This window comes from Bos indicus, chromosome 18, assembly GCF_029378745.1.
Source record: "Bos indicus isolate NIAB-ARS_2022 breed Sahiwal x Tharparkar chromosome 18, NIAB-ARS_B.indTharparkar_mat_pri_1.0, whole genome shotgun sequence".
NCBI classification, from domain to species: Eukaryota; Metazoa; Chordata; class Mammalia; order Artiodactyla; family Bovidae; genus Bos; species Bos indicus.
Window position 1 is genome coordinate 66,725,896 of NC_091777.1, and position 18,737 is coordinate 66,744,632.

The 18,737-nt window shown below is 60.5% G+C and overlaps 2 protein-coding genes across 9 annotated transcripts; both read left to right on the forward strand.

The window, feature by feature from the left end:
- The first annotated feature begins 1,026 nt into the window (after window positions 1–1,026).
- Window positions 1,027–6,729, forward strand: ZNF324 (zinc finger protein 324). 4 transcript variants are annotated; one of them, XM_070772421.1, is made up of 5 exons: window positions 1,027–1,390; window positions 1,501–1,671; window positions 2,894–3,020; window positions 3,305–3,421; window positions 4,013–6,729. In XM_070772421.1, exons 3-5 carry the CDS (start codon window positions 2,900–2,902, stop codon window positions 5,404–5,406), a joined length of 1,632 nt encoding a protein of 543 aa, XP_070628522.1. In that variant the 5' UTR covers window positions 1,027–1,390; window positions 1,501–1,671; window positions 2,894–2,899; the 3' UTR covers window positions 5,407–6,729. The 4 variants fall into 4 exon arrangements, with proteins under 4 accessions (XP_070628522.1, XP_019833708.2, XP_019833710.2 ...); XM_019978149.2 differs by having other exon boundaries at window positions 1,501–1,570; XM_019978151.2 differs by having other exon boundaries at window positions 1,501–1,563.
- Window positions 6,730–8,694: 1,965 nt separating this feature from the next.
- On the forward strand, window positions 8,695–17,145 carry ZNF446 (zinc finger protein 446). 5 transcript variants are annotated; one of them, XR_011561808.1, is made up of 8 exons: window positions 9,266–9,535; window positions 10,037–10,404; window positions 10,480–10,681; window positions 10,990–11,084; window positions 12,160–12,241; window positions 12,370–12,462; window positions 12,617–13,072; window positions 13,301–17,145. XR_011561808.1 is itself a non-coding variant. In XM_019978160.2 (7 exons), the coding sequence occupies exons 2-7, from the start codon at window positions 10,063–10,065 to the stop codon at window positions 12,994–12,996; spliced, it is 1,194 nt and encodes a 397-aa protein (XP_019833719.2). In that variant the 5' UTR covers window positions 8,695–8,774; window positions 10,037–10,062; the 3' UTR covers window positions 12,997–17,145. The 5 variants fall into 5 exon arrangements, 4 of the variants coding, with proteins under 4 accessions (XP_019833719.2, XP_019833716.2, XP_019833720.2 ...); XM_019978160.2 differs by lacking the exon at window positions 9,266–9,535 and adding an exon at window positions 8,695–8,774 and having other exon boundaries at window positions 12,617–17,145; XM_019978157.2 differs by lacking the exon at window positions 9,266–9,535 and adding an exon at window positions 8,785–9,095 and having other exon boundaries at window positions 12,617–17,145.
- Window positions 17,146–18,737: the final 1,592 nt, after the last annotated feature.

Consider the following 18,737-nt stretch of genomic DNA (forward strand, 5'->3'; position numbering starts at 1 on the left):
TTTTGAGGCTGACTGCATTCTATCTATGGAATGTGTTTCTAAATAAATCTACTTCTTACCTATCATTTTTGTATCTCACTGAATTCTTTCTGCGATGAGACATAAAGAACCTGAACTTCGTTAAATCCGGAGACCCGGTGTGTGATCTCAATTAAATGACCATGGGTTGGGACTTACTTGGCAGTCCAGTGGTTAAGACTCCATGCTTTCACTACAGGGGGTGCAGGTTTGATCCCTGGTTGAAGGGATCCCTCGTGCTATGCCATGAAGCCAGAACAATAGAAAAACACCTTGTGTTTGAGTCCCAATATATAGGTTTAGGCTGGGTTTGTAGTCCAGACGTGGGTTCAAGGTGCACCCCAGATGGGACTTGAATATTCTTTGTGTACAAGAATGGCAGGAAACATGTCCTACAGAGATATGCATTAGATTTTCTTCAGTTTCAAGGTGAGCAAAATTTAAGCACAAATACTAATTGTAGTATTAAGGAAATCAGTCCTGAATATTCATTGGAAGGACTGATTCTGAAGCTGAAGCTCCAATACTTTGGCCATATGATGCGAAGAACTGACTCACTGGAAAAGACCCTGGTGCTGGGAAAGAGTGAAGGCAGGAGGAGAAGGGGACGACAGAGGATGAGATGGTTGGATGGCATCACTAACTCGATGGACGTGAGTTTGAGCAAGATCCGGGAGATGGTGATGAACAGGGAAGCCTGGTGTGCTGCAGTCCATGGAGTCTTAAAGAGTCGGGCACGAACTGAGCGACTGAACTGAAATGAACGCCAAAATGGATGCTATCTCTTACAATACAAAGATTTACATACAGTATTAATAGTACAGACATCTGGAAGGCCGGCTACTCCACTTCCCAGCGTCCCTCGCGGTGACGCTTTGCCGTTGCCGTGGAGACAGGAGGGCGCCCGCCACCCCCGTCCGCCCTGCCTGCAGGCAGGCAGAAGCCACGCCTCCCCGAAGTCTCTGCGCGTGCGTCCGCAACGCGCCACGGGCCAATGAGAGCTCACGAGATTGGACTTCCGGCGCCTGGGACTGTCACTTGGCTACCGGTGTCGGGCCACGCCGGTGACGGCCGGAGAGGGCAGGGTCGCGGCCGGCTTGGCTGGAGGGTCTTGTGACCCGAGGCGCGGGCAGCGAGGACGCGCGGGAGGAGATTCGAGGCGCGGGCGGCGGAGCCAGGAGGCCCACGACTCATAGCCGGTCTCAGTTTCCCCGGGTGCCGCTTGGGCTGCCGCCGAGCCGCGCGCTCTCTGGTTTCCACGCAGCCCCGACGCGGCGCCCTTGACGGACGGGGAGTGAGGCCCGCGTCTGGGCGCCCGCCCTTTCTGCAGGTTCCAATGGCGGCGGCGGCGGCGCAGCCCGACCAGGAACAGGTGAGTAGCTAGAGCCCGGGCGCCCCACCCCACTTTGCCTCTTCCAGGGACCAGAGCCCCAAGCCGGGGAGGCAGTTCACCTGATGTCTTCCCCTCGCGCTTCGTCCTAGGCCCTGGTGTTCCGGCCGGTTGGGCGTGCACTCGTGGGATCCCCACTTCTTGCAGCTAAGGGGGTGAGGTGTGAGTAGAACTTCCCAGGGGACGTTGCCCCGTGTACAAAAGCTGGGAGGGAAGCCTGAGTGTAGGCGCTTCCGAAACCGAAACTGCGGGACCAGGAGAGGGTATGTCCTAAAGGACAGGCCGAGGAATTAAGACTATCCCAGGGCACTGGAGACTGGACATGCTTTAAGTCACGAGGTTTTACGTATCCTATCGTTTTCTGGATGGAGGGCAGCAGAGGGGGTGGCGCTGTGCAGGGAGCAGGCTGCGGCCAGAGTCCGGGCAGTGGAGAAGAGAATTCTGTGTAGATACTCTGGTGTAGCAAGTGGGATGTGCGTGAGTCCCCAATGGAAGGACCATTCTAAGGTTTTCCGCGGAGCACCCAACAGGATGCAGGTGTGGGGCCAGGATTTGGGAGCTTGGCCTGAAATCGAAAACCCTTGATTACATCCTTGCCCTGGGACTGTGTCAGTGACAACTATCACTCAGTGGGACAGAGTGGGGGAGGGGGAAGAAGGTGCTGTAGACAAAATTAGGCATTTGAAGGGAAAGTAGGTTTAAGGGGAAATTGGTAAGAGTCTATGGTATCTTAGAGTGGAGGTGTCACATGGACCTGGAATTGTAGCTGTCCAACGACAGTGTCCTGGTGTTCTGAGTGAGGCTGAGCCTGGGAATCAAACGTAGGAGGAGGGGATCTCATGGAGTCAGCCAGGGACATGCATAGATACTTAGGGTTCTAGGGAGATGGAAATGGCTGGCAGTCCTGGGGCTCTTGGGGGAAGTCTGGCAGGTGGCTGAGGGAAAGGAGGCGGCAGCCGAATGAGGAGGAAATAGAGGAGGTCTGACTGTTGGAGGAGGGAAGTGGCTTCTGTGTGCCCGCCAGGTCCTTGGGATCTTGCCTGTGGCGACTGCAGGGGATCAGCCAGCCCTCTGGTTCAAAGAGCAGCCTCGAAATGTTGGGCGAGTTCAGCAGGAGAGGGCGTCCCTGCAGGGATGGGCGTGTCCTGGGGGCTCTGCTGCCGTCACTTGCTGTTACTTGTGCAGGAGCAGTGAGGGCACCTTTGGGTGGGTCAGCATTTGCAAAGGCTGGAGAATGGGTGGGCACCAGGGGCTTCCCTTGGGGCTTCCTCATGTAGATGGTCAGGCGGGGTTAAAGAGGCATCTACGGCCTAGATAAGGAAGGCAGAGGGGCTCAACCAGGTCAGGGGCGTTCCACCTGCAGAGACTTGTTGGGGGGGCGGGTAGCAGCTGAGAGACGTGCGCAGAGGTAGCTTTTGGGGCAGAGAGCTGGGTCTTGGGTCACACAGCCGTAGCTTCATTGTGTCCACCTTCCGACTCTGGCAGGGCCTAATGGCCTTTGAGGATGTGGCCGTGCACTTCTCCCAGGAGGAGTGGGGGCTCCTGGATACAGCGCAGAGGGCTCTGTACCGCCGGGTGATGCTGGAGAACTTCGCCCTCCTGGCCTCGCTGGGTAAGTGCTGGGTCCCCACGCGAAGCCAGGCTGGGCTGCCAGCACTAACCTCTCATCGCCTGGCAGCCACGTGCCCACTGGCCAAGCATCCCTGTTAACTGTGGTGTCTCAGCACTCAGTCCCCTGCTGGTGCTGCCAGCACGGTTTTCCTCACTCGTGGGAGGAGGTGTGACCCTGCCCTGGGGTATGCCCTTGGCCTCCTCATCCTCACAGACGGTGCTGTCTGCGTCCCATGAAGCCCCAGCCCCTCCGTCTGCCCCTCACTCGCCCGTCTTCTCCTGCAGGCCTGTCTGTGTCCCGGCCCCGTGTGGTCACGCAGCTGGAGTGCGGCAACGAGCCCTGGGTTCTCAGTGGGGCGGACGTGACCTTGGCCTGGGATGCCCAGAGGAGGCCCCACCACGGTGAGTGGGGCTCGGGGTGTGAGCTGGCGGCCAGTCTTTGAGCTGGCTTCGTACGCCTCCCTTCCCGGACGTGGTCCTTTCTGGCTTCCCACCCTCCTGACTGTTCACTTTCAGCCTCTTCTAGAGGCTCCGACTTTGGCCACCCTTTGAAGGTGGCTTCGGGGCCGCCTCCAGGCCATGGGGAGACCTGCCCAGAGTTCCACCCTCGGCCAGTGTGTGTGGCCTCAGACCCTTCCAGTCTTCCCTCGCCACCTCATCCGTGAGGCCATTTATTTATGGGTGCATGGTTTCTTGAGCACTTGGGGTGGCCAGCTCCATTCCAGGCCCTGGGGACACAGTCTTGCCCAGATCACTTGTGGTCTTGCCTTGGTGGGGTCCTACGGGGGAGAGGCAGTCAGTAGGTGCTAGGGCCCAGGCGGTCAGTACCAGAGTTGGTGAGGGAGGAGCAGAGAGGAGAACCCCGGGGTCAGCTCTGCACCTGAAGGTAGTCAGGCCCCTGTCCCCCTCATCCACGCTGGGTCTGGGGTCCCCTCGCCCACCCCCACGGCCCGCCCAGGATGACCCAGTTGTCCACCGTTTCTGTGCCTGCAGGCTCCCCTCCTCTGGTGGAGGACGGTTGTGTTTCTGGAGAAGCCCCATTCCCAGGGGCCTTCGGGGATGGCTCCCCTCTGGCGCCTGCCAGGGTCCTCCCCACCGCGGGTGCCTGTGAGCGCGGGAAGATCCCGGAGGGTCGGCGCAGCATCTCCCCTTCCCGGGAGAGGAGACCCACCGGGGTGTCCGTGATCTACTGGGAGAGGCTCCGGCTGGGGCCGGGCAGGGGCGACGCCAGCGTGAGCCTCCGGCTGACCTCTTCTCTGCGGCCGCCACCTGGGGACAAGGCCCTCGCAGAGCACCCCACGCCCAGCCAGCCACCCCGGGTGTCAGAGCGGCGGAAGCCCTGGGCACGCGAGGCCCCCGGGGGAGCCTTCTCGAGTGCTCCCGGGGCTCCAGGAGCGCGAGGGATGGGCCCGGCCTGGCGCGAGCCTCCCGGCTGGGCCGAGCTGAGTGAGGCACTGCAGCCCGGGCCTGGCCTCCTCTCTGGGGAGAAGCCCTTCGAGTGCAGGGCGTGCAGCAAGGTGTTCGTGAAGAGCTCCGACCTGCTCAAGCACCTGCGCACACACACCGGGGAGCGGCCGTACGAGTGCACGCAGTGCGGCAAAGCCTTCAGCCAGACGTCGCACCTGACGCAGCACCAGCGCATCCACAGCGGGGAGACCCCCTACAGCTGCCTGGCTTGCGGGCAGGCCTTCCGGCACAGCTCGTCGCTGGTGCGGCACCAGCGCATCCACACGGCCGAGAAGGCCTTCCGATGCGCCGAGTGCGGCAAGGCCTTCAGCCACCGCTCCAACCTCAGCCAGCACCGCAAGATCCATGCGGGCGGCCGGCCCTACGCGTGCGCGCGCTGTGGACGCAGCTTCTGCCGCAACTCGCACCTCATCCAGCACGAGCGCACGCACACGGGCGAGAAGCCCTTCGCCTGCGCGCTCTGTGGGGCTGCCTTCAGCCAGGGCTCGTCGCTCTTCAAGCACCGGCGCGTGCACACGGGCGAGAAACCCTTCGCCTGCGCGCAGTGCGGCCGCGCCTTCAGCCACAGCTCCAACCTGCGGCAGCACCGGCTGCTGCACACGGGCGAGCGGCCCTTCCGCTGCGCGGACTGCGGCAAGGCCTTCGCCAAGGGCGCCGTTCTGCTCAGCCACCGGCGCATCCACACGGGCGAGAAGCCGTTCGTGTGTGCGCACTGCGGACGCGCCTTCCGCGAGCGCCCGGCCCTCTTCCACCACCAGAGGCTCCACACCGGCGAGAAGCCGGCACGGCGGCCCCGGGCTGGCCCGCGCCCCCCGTCCAGGCCGCCTTCGGGGGCATCGCCCGAGGGCGCGCTGGGGCGGGAAGCCGGGCTCCCCGCCACCTCGGGGCCAGCCACCATCCTGAGAACCACTGAGGCCTGAGGGTGCGGCCCGACCTTCCCCGGCGGGTGGTTGGGCCCTTCCGCGCACACAAGCCCCCTCCTCCGCAGAGGCCTCCACTCTGGAGGAGCTCGGTGCGGGCACTGGGGTTCCTCCTGCACCTGGTGACGAGATCTGCCGCTTGTCGGCCACAGCTCACCCCTCCAGCCTCAAGCGGTCTGGCTGCAGAAAGGACGGGGGAGGCCGGCAGGGTGCTGCCGGTTCACGCGTGTCTTCCCTGTGGTACTACCAGAACGGGAGGTGCTGGAGGGCGTGGAGGTGGTCCGGAGACATTTCCGAGGTTTCCACCCAAACGAGGCTTCGTAGAGAACCGCTGCACCCCCGCTGCCGGGAGATCCCCCACCCCAGGCCTCAGTTCAGCTCAGGCTTCCTGGGAGCGGGCCCGTGGACAGGAGGCCTTGTGGGAGGTGGCTGTTGGCTTTAGAACCAGTGGCTGGGCTCTGAGCCTCAGCTCCCACCTCCGGGGAAGAGAAAACATTGAGGCTGCAGACGGCAATCTGCAATCCCCGCAGGCTCCCGCCAGCTCCGCCTCTGCCTGCAGCGGCTTCTCCTGACAGCGCTGAGGGGCTGGTGTGGCTGGGGTCTCCACTCCCCAGAGGAGGCTGAGGCGCAGAGAGCTCGCCCCTTCACCCCACACTTAGCCTGCCAGCTCGGAAGGTGAAGCCTGCCTGGCTCCCTGCACGAGGCCGACCCTCAGGAGGAGGGGAGTCCTCAGGGAGCTGGGGGGCAAGGTGCAGAGTGCCGGTTCCCTGGCTATGCTTGTTCACTCAGATTGTGGTCCCGGCTTAGCTCCTGTGTCCTGCCCTCCCTAAAGTCAGCGCCATCCGAGCCTCTCCAGCCCCACTGCCCTGATGGAAGGTGACCACAGCAACAGGTTCAGAGGAGGCGGATTGGCCACTTGCTTCTGTGGGATCCAGTGTCCGTGTGCCTGCCTGTGCTCCCCTCATGGGGTGGAGGACTTGACACCACCTGAAGCTGTGTGTGGCGCTCTTCTGAGACCCCTTCCCAGGGTGCCACAGCCCACCCGGTAGGGGCACTGAGGCAGACAAATAGGCTGGGGGCCCGGTTGGCTTCTTGTGGCCTTCCACCTGGGGCATCTCCACCCGGGGTCTCACCTCCAGGGAAGTTAACGGTGCATTTATTGGAGGGGAAAAGACTAGAAATTGCGGCTTGGAGGTACGTTTTAAACTCTGCACGGCACTGTGCAGGTCCGAGGCCTCAGCCTCCAGGTCGTGGTTCAGAAGGTTTTGATAAGACAGAGTCCAGAGAGACTCCCTAATAAAGGTTTCTTTTTAGAAACATGAACATAGCTGGCCTGAAGCGGGTTTCATCTCAGCGTGATGCACACGTGTTGTCACACAGCTGCAGGGCCCTGGCTTCAGGCCTGGTCCCTGTGAGGGGCTGCAGGGTAGAGGTGCAGCCTGTCTGTCCCCTGAGCAGTCGGGGACCCGGATGGGGTGGGGCTGCCCCACGCTGCAGCTCTGCTGGGAGATGAGCCCTTGTGGGTCCAGACCCTGGAATCTGAGGCTGTGGCCACGTGTGGTGACCCAGAAGGTTGACCCCAGCCCAGTGAGCGCTCCAGCTCCATCACCTCAAGACCTCACATTTTTAGGTTTAAACCTGCCGGCAGGCTGCCGCCCCTGAAACCTCACAAGTCTTTGAAGGAAAGGAGACTTGGGGGTAGGGAGAGGGGTCACACAGGGTCACGCTCCCCAAGACTCCTCAGAGGCAGGTCCTCTGAGCCAGTGTCCAGCCGTCTTGGGCCCAACCTCTCTGCCCTGGTCCTTGCCTTGGCCTGACTCTGTCTTGTCTTCCCCTAGGCAGGCCTCCATGAGGGAGCATTGAGCAGGCTATATCAGGGTCTGTTGGTGTGGCTGTGAGATGCAGGCAAACCCCACAGCTTACAGAGCGCTGTGGTAGGAGCCCGTGGGACTCAAGAGCAAAGGAGCCTGTTGCATATCAAACAGGTTCCCAGAGAATCAGTCACATGCAACCTTTGTTGCATCTCAGAAGAAGCTCCTGGAACCTGGTTTCCACCCTGAGCCCTACTGACCCCTCAGGCTAGGCCTGGTGCCCTGTCCAGCCTCCTTCCTGCTTCACTGAGCTTTTGTTGCCATGTGGTTGGCTCCTACTACCCCAGTTCCTCCACCCTCCTCAAGTCCACCCTCCCAGTACCAAGGGGTAGGAACAGCAACCATAAGTATCCCCCTGCCCCCATGTCTTGGCCCCAGAGTTGTCCTCCAAACTTTTGTGGTCATGTTGGGCTGTGTCCTGCCAGGCTGACCCCTCTGCTTAACCCCGAATGTGTTATGACTAAGTTTTTGTGGGTTTTCTAGGTCAAGATGAAGGACTGAACACATGCATCTTACTTGGTCCAGAAACCCACTGAAACCACAGGGAGCGTTTGAAACACTAACCCTTGGGAATTCCCTGGCAGTCCGGTGGTTAGGACTCCAAGCTTCCATTGCTGAGGGCCCAGGGTTCGATCCCTAATTGGGGAACTAGGATCCCACATTCTGCGTGGTGTGGCCAATAAGTAAATAAAACACAAAACCACAAGTAGGATCGTGAAAGAGGAGGCAATGGCATACGGAAGCTAGAAGTGGGTGGAAATCGAGGAGCTAGTACCGATTTAGGGAAAAGCCAAATACTGAGTTGGCGCTGGTGGACGTGCAGGGTGGTCCAACCAGGCTCACGCTGTAGAAATCCAGAAGGCTTGAAAACCAGCAGCCCTCTGGAAGGGTAGACCCAAAATAAACATGACTGAGGGAAATCTCCTGAATAGGCTGTTAGAGCTCCAGCTCTCCCCACATGGTAGATGGTGGAAGAGACCTTTTTTTGCAGGACTCATCTAGCTGAAGGCACGTCTGAGAGTCTGAGGATATAGATTACGGGACAGTTTCCTCATCAGTAGATGAGTGCCTGCTGTCCCTGCACACCCGCAGGGCGCTCAGTGGTAGTCGAATGACGGACCCCAGCGCCACCCTCGCTGGAGAAATTCCTGGGGAAGGCGGAGAACGCTCATGGGTTAGGCCAGCCTTCCCGGCAGGTCCCTGCTTCCTCCTGGGACCCCGAGAGGCGAGTCTCTGGGAAACTTCCCGCCGCCTGGGAGGGCACGGCCACGCTCCGGCGGTCGCCTTGGAAATAGCGGGAGGCGGGCCGCTGTGCTCCCGCGGTAACCACGGCGACCGCCGGCGCCCAGAAGGAGGCTGCAGGGAGAGCACCAGGGCGGAGCGCTAGCCTGATTGGCCGAGAGGTCACGCCCCGCCCCGCCTCACCTCTCGGCCAATAGGTGCCGGCCTGCTGTGCGCATGCACAACGTCCGGAGGTCTCGTCCATCTCTGCAGTTGGTGAGTCTTCGGGGGCGGGTGCAAAGGGAGAGCGGCTGCCGGGACGGGGCGGGAGACCCCCGAAGCCCGCGGCGCCGCAGATGCCTCACGGAGGAACGGGGCGCCCCTCAGTCATGCGAGGCCTCCGAGAAAGAGCACCTGCTCTGAGGCCGCTCCTGTGCTCGCGTGCTGAGGCTCATGGGAAACGTAGTCCGACGGGAGGGGGGCGGGGTCTCGGAGCAGACGTGTGATTCGCCAGGGCGGCGTCGCCGAGGCAACGCGCGAAGGGCAGGCCGACGGGAGCTGCGGAAGGGACGGGGCTTCAAAGCAGACGCGTGATGGGTCAGGGCCGCGTCGCCGGGGCAACGCGCGAGGGGCGGGCCCATGGGGGGGGTGGCCCGCGGAAGGGGGCGGGGCCGCTCACCGCAGTGGCTCGGGGTGGCGGAGTGAGCGCCGGCCGGCGCGGCGCACGGGCCCCTCCCGCCGCCGCCCTATGCGCGTGGGCCCTCCCGCTGCCACCCGACGCGTGCGGAGCGCCCCGCCCCCGAGCCTTCGTCTGGCCCCTCCTCCGTCTGGGGCGCCGTCCCTTCCTCGCGGAGGACCCCCGTCTCCCCTCCGTCTGTGGAAGGCCAGCTCTGGGGGTCGGGCCCTGTCCAACCTGTCGGACAGGCCCCCCCATGTGGACGCGTCTCCCTGCGGACCCTCAGGGCCGGGACACGGTTGTCCGCGGAGCGCCCCATACAGCCCTAGGCTCTGTTTTGCTTGGCTTCCGCCTTTCACAAGTACGGTCCACACGGTGTGAGTCACGCACAGCTGTCTAGTGTCAGCGAGCACGGTGTCTCGGGGTGCACGTCGGCCCCTGCCTCGCCCGTGGCGCAGACCAGCCCCTCGGGGTGCCCCTCTTGAATCAACGTCACCCAGAGATGGAGGGGACGGGTAGCCTGTTCTCACCCTGGTTCCCCCACCCTCGGCTCCTCGGCCTGACCCTGGAAGCCTGGGGTAATTCCCCTGGCCTTGGGTTCAGCATCATCTAGCTGTTCCCTGGAAGCTCCATCCGACTCCAAGTGATTCACAAGATTTCCTTCTGCTCTTAGTTCCAGCTCTCGTGACCTTTCCTTCCACTAAACTTTCCCCAGTTCAGCCTCGAGCGTCCCCACACTAGGGTCCTCTCTGTCCAGACATCAGCACCACCACCACCACCCCTGGGCTGGGGCTGTCTGCACGCAGCTGCCTCACCTTGGCTGTGGCCTTGTGGCTGACACTCTGACCCCTCTTTCCTGCAGGTGGCTCCAGGAAGATTCCCCGCACAATGCCATCCCCACTGGGTCCCCCAAATCTGCCTTCTCTGGACCCGGAGGCCATCCCAGAGAATCCTGAGACGGCACGCCAGCGCTTCCGGGGCTTCTGTTACCAGGAGGTGGCTGGTCCCCGGGTGGCTCTGGCCCGGCTGCAGTTTCTGTGCCACCAGTGGTTACAGCCCGAGGCGCACTCCAAGGAGCAGATACTAGACCTGCTGGTGCTGGAGCAGTTCCTGGGGGCGCTGCCCCCTGAGATTCAGGCCTGGGTGCGGGGCCAGCAGCCAGGCAGCCCTGAGGAGGCGGTTGTCCTGGTCGAAGACCTGCAGCGTGACCCTGGGCAGCTGCTGGGTTGGGTGAGTGTGGTGGTGGTGGCTTCTCTGAGGGACAGAGTGAAACTAGCACCCCAATGACCCTCCCTCCCCCCTCAGATTACAGCACATGTCCTACAGCAAGCTGTGCTCCCAGCCACGCAGAAGACAGAGGAGTTGGTGGGGGGTGTCCACCCCTCAGGGACAGTGGAGCCCCTCAGGGCAGCCTCTGGGGAGGGGCCAAAGGATGCCCAGATGGAGGGCAATGCCCAGCTCAGCTGCAGCGTGAAGGAGGAGCCTGATGGCTACATGCAGGAGATAGGTGAGGTGCGGGTGCACGAGGGCTGGGGCCCCTTGAGAGTCAAGGTGGGGGAGTCCAGGAGAGGTTGTGCAGAGACTGGGGGCTCCTGGAGTGGGTCTGGCGTCTCCAGCTGGGAGGCGGGCCCCACAGGGACTGGGCCCCCCAGAGGCTGGAGGGAAGGGCTGGCTGCCCACCTGCCGTGTGCCTGGCACACAAAGAGCACACCTCCTGTTGCCAGAGGAGGGCCCAGGCTACAGCACCAATGCCAGCTCCTTGCCTGCACTGGCTCGCAGGGACAGTCCCTGACCCCTGCCTGCCTGGCTTCCTAGCATCCTCCAGCCCCCCACCTCCAGCCCAGTCCCACAAGGAGCACGTCGAACAACAGGAACCGACCTCCGCACCCTTCCAGCCACCCCGGCTTCAGGTGAGCAGCCCCTGGTTGGCGAGTACAGCCCTGCTGCAGGAAGAGGGTGTCCTCAGGGGCTGCTCTCTGTCCTGCCGGATGTCCAGGCTCCTTCGCCAGTGCTTCTTGTCCTCTTTGCTGCCCTGAAGTGGAGTTGGTGTCAGGGTACCCCTGGCAGGGCCGGGGGGACAGAACAGTGCTTGGAAAGAATTCTGCTCTCAGGGAACTGGGAACCTGGTTTAGAGTGATGGGAACTGGCAGAGGTAGGTTTCGCACTTACAGACGTGAGACGGAGATTGGCAGGAGTCCTGAGCCGGCACCCGGGGTGAACCCTCATGGGCTTGTGCAGAGGGGACAGGGTCCCCAGTGTGGCAGGAAAGCCTGAGTGCCACCCAGCAGTCTGGCCTCCCTTGCACACCTGAGGTCAGAATAGAGACACTTTTACCAGGAAATGGCCCGGGGCCTTCATCCAAGGCCAGTCAGCCCTCAGCTGCAACCAACTGGGCGTGGAAGCCCCTGTCACTGGAGGGCTTGGGTCCTGAGTGCAGGCAGCAGGGTCTTGTCCTTTCCCAGTGACACTGTTCCTAACCCTCTCTGCACTGAGAAGCTCGCGAGGACCCAGCCGCAGCCTGAAGGCCTGGTTGCATCATCCACAGCCGGCCCAGCTGTGCCCGGAGGTGCGAGGCTGTGCCTGCCCTCTGGCGCCCCAGCCTCCCTGCAAGTTTGCTGAGGTGCTGGGCACTTTCCCTGAGGATCTCTATTACCCTTGAAACCAGAGGCAGGGGAGAGGTGGTTGGGGTCCTCGCCATTCCCTGGCCTTTTGCTCCACGCAGCACACGCAGTCCCAGGGCCATCCAGGTGTCCTCAGCTTCCTTCTTTGCGGCCAGAACGAGGGGTGGGGCAGCTGAGGGTGACTGGTGAGCCAAGACGCAGCTCCCTTCCCGGGCCTACATCTTCAGTGCTCACTGGTTCCCATCTCAGCAGGTGAGGCTTTGGTAACCTGCCACCCCTCAGGGGACCAGCAGGGCTCTGGCCAGGATCGGCCTGGTGGGTGCAGGGTAGATAGTTATGTGGGTGATGGGTTGTGTCCCTGCAGGAGTGGGGGCTCCTGGAACCATCCCAGAAGGAGCTGTACTGGGACGCGATGCTGGAGAAGTACGGCACGGTGGTTTCCCTGGGTGAGGACCCCTCTCCTTGTCCGGGCCCTTGGGCGCACCTTGCCTCCCAGCGCTTCCCAAGGGCTGCCCCCCCGCCCCCGGCCCTTCATTCGTGCGAACCCCTCACCTGATGGGCCCCCCACCTCAAGCAGGGTTGCCGCACCCCCTGCCTGAGTCCCGCGCGGAGTCTCAGCCGGAGGTGCTGAGCACCGGATCCGAGGGGCGGAGACGCCTCCGCCCGGGTGAGTGGCCTCTCAAGGTCCCTCGGTGGGGGTTGGGGTGCAGGTGCGGGTGGGGCAGGGGCGGGGGTGGAGAATGGGGGCTGGCGGGGTGCCCAGGAGGCCTCGGCTGGACAGTGCTGGGCCCCCAGGTGACCTGGCCTCCTTCACTCCCCAGGAGATGAGAGCGAGGGCCGGCCCGGTGGCCCCGAGGCCCCGCCACCACCGCCGCCGCCGAGGAGCAAGCCCTACACGTGCACTCAGTGCGGCGGCGCCTTCGACTGGAAGTCAGTGTTCGTCATCCACCGCCGCGCGCACGCCGGCGGCCCGTGCACGGAGAAGCCACCGGCCGGCCCGCCCCAACGCGCGCTCCCGGGCCCGCGCGGCTACGCCTGTGAGGAGTGCGGCCACAGCTTCAGCTGGAAGTCGCAGCTGGTCATCCACCGCAAGGGCCACGCCGGCCAGCGGCGCCACCTCTGTGCTGACTGCGGCCACAGCTTCGACTGGAAGTCCCAGCTGGTCATCCACCGCAAGAGTCACCGGCCCGAGGCCCCTTGAGCGTGGGAAGGGCGGTCTCCCATCCCTGCGCCAGCGAGGCCTGGAGACCTGGAGGCCGCCCAGGACCCTGGAGCAGGTCAGAGTCCCAGGGGATCCCTCGGCCCCCCTCAGTCTCCCCCCGGAGTCAATGCTCCCCGTCTCCTGCCTCCCCCACCCCAGCTTTCTGAGAGGCCTGGGCTCCAGGCCTCCGCCAGCCCAGCGCAGCCAGGGGACTTGGAAGCTCCCACCGGTGACCTAGTGCAGGCTCGCCTGACCTCTGGGACCACTTGGCTTGGTGACCAGGCCCCTCCCACTCCTCCTGCAGAAGCTGGGCCCGAGGTTTGAGTGTGGACGGGCCAGGAACCCCAGGAGAGCACGGCCTGCTTCCGTCAGCAGCCAGCTGCAAAGTTGAAGTTTATCCACTGTGCGTTTTAGAGTTTTAACAGATTCCAGTTTTAAACTGGAGACGTTTCTGCAGAAGAATCCTGGTGTATGGTCTCTGCTGATCGGATCAGAGCAACTGCCCTCCCGCCTAGCCCCTGGAGCTGCCGAGCAGCCGGCCCCCGAGCCGGGCCAGCGTCCAGCCCACCTGCTCCTTGGCCGCACACCCAACTGCTGGCATTGTTGTCCCCGCCTGAGTGGACGTGAAGGGAATTTCTCTCCAAGGATTTCTGGACAAGGATGGGCTCCGAGAACAGATGTCACTTAGGCCTGTAGGCCGGCGGCTCAGGGCTGCGTCCCCACAGCCTGCACAGTGGGTCACCCCCGGCGGCCCATCTGGGTCCTGGGCAGTCGTTCAGGTCTCAGCCAGCATCCTGTGGTACTTTCCTACTGCTGCGATGGCTTAACACAACACGTGTGTCCTCTTGGGACTCTGGATTGGGTCTCCCTGGGCCCAGTCACGGTGTCAGCAGGGCTGGTTCCCCCTGAAGTCTCTAAGGGGGAATCCACTGCAAGAGTTTTTCTGACGTGTAGAGGCCGCTGCACCCCTTGGTTGGTGGCTCTTCACTCCATCCGAAGTGCTCTCTGTGGACGGTGCGGTCCCACGCTGCCTCCTCCTCGTCAGGCCCTCGGGGCTGCGTCCAGAGTCCCCAGTAACCGTGGTGGTCCTAGTCTCAGGACTGCACGGCTTCCACGTCCACCCACCCTCCTGCTCTCATCTGCACAAGCCCTTTGCATGTGAGGTGACATTCAAGGCTCCAGGGGTTAGGACGTGGACGTCTTGGGGGCTGTTACTCGGTGCGCTTCGGTCTCCATTCTGCTCTAAAACGAGCATTTTGTGGGAGGTGATTTCAGGGAAACACGTGCGCCCAAGAATTGAGCCCCCTGCAGCCTTGGGCACATGCAGGGGTTGCAGGAGGGTGTTGAGTGCTGCAGTAACCATCGTTACCGGGCAAGGTGGAGGACACCTGGACGGGGGTTGGGGGGCTTACTGCAGCCTGAAACCGGGAGGGAGAAGCCTTCATCCCAGGGACCCACCTCCTCCATGCCCAATCCTCCATGCCCCCCAAATGCCCAGGGACCTTTGAGCTGTTGACCATACTCAGGCCCGGGGAAGTACAGCCAGGCTGCAGGTGGAACTGGGCACCGGTGACCTCGTTACCGCATCCAAGCTTGTGTTGCTTGGTGCATGACAGGCTGATGAACTGAGAGCCTGAGTGGTGAGGGCAAGGAGTAGTGCGTGTATTCAAAAAGCCAGCAAACTGAGACGGTAGGAGACTTGTGCCCCAAAGAACCATCTCGTCTGAGTTAAAATCCAGGCTGCTCTTACACTGAGAGGTGATGGAGTCAGGTGAAACATTTCCTGCTTCAGAGGGGATGTGTTCATTTCCTCCTTCCTGTAGACACTCACAGGTGGTGTGGTCAGGAGGTCTCCTGTGAGCTAAACAAAGGAATTCTAGCTTAAATGCTCACTACCTGTGAGTCAGGGCTCCCAGAGGCGGGCTATTATGTATAATTTAAGCTTAGAAGCAGCATTCTTAGTGACTAAGCAGCATCACTTAGTGACTTAGTGATGGACTCAGGTGACAGAATTCAAAGGTTCTTCCTCATTATAACACAGTCTGGCTGGCAGCCAGAGGTGAGGTCTGAGCTGGGGTCACAGAGGAAGGTGGCGGGCAGGGCCCAGCTGCACACAGGTAGTGAGGGGTGGGCGGGGGCAGGCAGGCAGCCTTCCTGGGAGATTTTCCATGTTTAAAGTAGTTTCTGTTTACTTAGGAAAGTCTGAAATGTACCAGAGGACAAAGGTCACAAAAGTGGTCCTGGATGGCACTGTTTTTCTCCGTGTTCAAACGGGGTGGGGTTTTACAGCGGGCGAGGCCCCAGCGTGTTGTTCTGAGCCCTGCTCTTCCCGCCCACCTCCCTGTGTTGCTAAAAATGGGACGTGTCATGATGCCTAGGTGGAGATTCCACTTCCTGGGTTTCCACCAGGCCCCGTCAGTTCCCTGTCTGCCTCTCCCTCACAGCTCCCCGTGCCCTGAGGACACACCTGAGCAGACCCTCGGGGGGCAACCTGCGTGTTTCCTCAAAACAGACTCCCCGCAGAGTGGGAGTGGCAAGTTTTCTCGAGCGTGGGATTTCTGTTCTTATTTTCTTTTTCTAATTGTTTTAAGAAACAAAACAGATTGCAGTTCTGAGGTCAGGAGGCAGGCATAGTCTCACTGCGCTGAAGTCCAGGTCCCGCAGGCCTGCTTTCCTTCTCTGATCTCTGGGAGAACCATCGCTATACTTTTCCACCCTAGAGGCCTGTGTGCCACGCTCACTGCCCTTCCCCAAACCTTCTAGGCTGGCAGTGGCCACTCAGTGCTCAAGCGGGCTCGCCCGACACTCTCCTCTGCCCTCCTTTTCCACCTCTGAGGACCCTCGTGATGACGCTGGGCCCACCTGCATCATCTCGAACAATCCCCCTGTCTCACGGTCAGCTGGTGGGGTAAGGGGTTTTTAAATTCTCCGCGGACTCATCAGCGTCTTCCGGACACATGGCCCCCGCCCGCCTTCCCGGGAAGGAAAGGCTTCCAGCGGCAGAGGCCCCAGAACGTCGTGGACTTGCTTTTCCAACCTCCCTTTTCCATCCTTCGGGCGAAGCCCACGAGCTCTGCGTCTCTGCGGACAGCAGGCAGGCTCCGCCCCACCCACGTGCTCGGGTGTGCCTGTTGCCCTGTTGGCGCGGCCTCGCGCATCACGGGGTCACATCCGTCACTGTCTTCCATCGGCTTTAGACCGCTTGCCCCAGCCAGCTCCCGCAGCACGGTCACCCTGTTGTAACTGAGCCAAGCCTCCTCGGCCAGCCTCCCGGGCACCCCGCACCCCAGCATCGCCCGGGCTGCCTCTGGGCCAAGACCGTGGGCGGCGTCGGCGTCTTCCCGCCTGGTCCCAGTTGCTCGCTTCCCACCCCGTCTCATCTGGTCCTCGAGGCCACCGAGAGCCTCTGTCCTCAGCTGGGCCTCCCTCCAGCTCCGTCTCTTTCCTCTGCCGTTGCTCCCGAATTAAGCCTGCTGGAGGCGACCTAGTGGTTGGCCGAACCGCAATCTGACGCGGGTCTATCTGACATCTGCACCGGCTAAAAGTAAGGCCTGATTCTGTTGCCTCCGTAACACCAGAAACCAGGAGAGCCTCAACGGGCAATTAGCGAATCCCCTTCCCTTGCTCCCCATGCTGTTCCTGGTAAGATCCCGAGTCAAACAGCTCCCTGGGTGCTGTTTCCCCCCCAAGCAGAGTGACTGATTCCCCCTCAAAGCCGGCAGTCACCCCAATGAGCCAGTCACACCCTCAGCAGGAGTCAGGGCCCCCCTAGCCTCTCCTGACTACAAAGCCTACCTCCCCCTGGTCCGGTGGGCACGCGACCCTGCGTGGTGGGAGGTGCTCACCTCCACGTGTTGTGTGTTCAGCCATCTTGGTAGCTCTAGGGCTGGTTGAGCAGGAGATGGTTACAACGCTGGGCCCAGGAGCAGGCTGCCTGCCCCTGCACTCGATGAAGATGCACCAGAGGCAGGTAGGGTACCGCACCCCAGAGCTGCTGAGCAAGGCTGGGGCGGGCGGGGAGAGTGGGGCAGGAGAGCAGGACGCTGGCCTGGGTCACGACTTTGAAGGGACGCCACAAACTCAGCCAGCAAAGTAGGTAAAGGCTTAATATTCTAAAAAATAAAAATGCACACATCGTAAAATGTTAAATTGCAGTGTTGAGATTTCTTAGCAGCTTTATGGAGACAGCCATATGCCATGCAATTCACTCCTTGCAGGTATACGATGCAGTGGTTTTTAGTGTATTCTCAGAGCTGTGCCTCAGTCGTCACAGGTTTTGAAAAATTTCTCATTACCCAAAGCATGCACCCCTGTTGGCAGTCCCCCAAGTCCTCTTCCCCCTGCCCCTGGCAATCACCGGTCTCTTTTCTGTCTCTCTGGATCTATCAGAGCTGCTTTTTTTTTTTTTTTGCTGCCGATAATAATACGCTATTTACACATTTAGCACATTTGTTTTATCCATTCCTAAGTTCTCTGGGCACTGGGTTGTTTGCAGGCTTGGGGACTGGGAATAATGCAGCTATGAACATTGATGTGCAAGAGTTGGTGTGGACATATGTGTTTATCTCAGTTCAGTTCAGTCTCTCAGTCGTGTCCGACTCTTTGTGACCCCATGAATCGCAAAACGCCAGGCCTCCCTGTCCATCACCAATTCCCAGAGTTCACTCAGACTCACGTCCATCGAGTCAGTGATGCCATCTCGCCATCTCATCCTCTGTCGTCCCCTTCTCCTCCTGCCCCCAATCCCTCCCAGCATCAGAGTCTTTTCCAATAAGTCAACTCTTCGCATGAAGTGGCCAAAGTACTGGAGTTTCGGCTTTAGCATCATTCCTTCCAAAGAAATCCCAGGGCTGAATGGACTTCAGAATGGACTGGTTGGATCTCCTTGCAGTCCAAGGGACTCTCAAGAGTCTTCTCCAACACCACAGTTCAAAAGCATCAATTCTTCAGTGCTCAGCCATCTTCACAGTCCAACTCTCACATCCATACATGACCACTGGAAAAACCATAGCCTTGACTAGACGAACCTTTGTTGGCAAAGTAATGTCTCTGCTTTTCAATATGCTATCTAGGTTGGTCATAACTTTCCTTCCAAGGAGTAAGCGTCTTTTAATTTCATGGCTGCAGTCACTATCTGCAGTGATTGTGGAGCCCCCCAAAATAAAGTCTGACACTCTTTCCACTGTTTCCCCATCTATTTGCCGTGAAGTGATGGGACCGGATGCCATGATCTTCATTTTCTGAATGTTGAGTTTTAAGCCAACTTTTTCACTCTCCTCTTTCACCTTCATCAAGAGGCTTTTTAGTTCCTCTTCACTTTCTGCCATAAGGGTGGTGTTATCTGCATATCCGAGGTTATTGATATTTCTCCTGGCAATCTTGATTCCAGCTTGTGCTTCTTCCAGCCCAGCGTTTTTCATGATGTACTCTGCATATAAGTGAAATAAGCAGGGTGACAATATACAGCCTTGACGTACTCCTTTTCCTATTTGGAACCAGTCTGTTGTTCCATGTCCAGTTCAAACTGTTGCTTCCTGACCTGCATACAGATTTCTCAAGAGGCAGGTCAGGTGATCTGGTATTCCCATCTCTTTCAGAATTTTCCACAGTTTATTGTGATCCACACAGTCAAAGGCTTTGGCATAGTCAATAAAGCAGAAATAGATGTTTTTCTGGAACTCTTGCTTTTTCCATGATCCAGCGGATGTTGGCAATTTGATCTCTGGTTCCTCTGTCTTTTC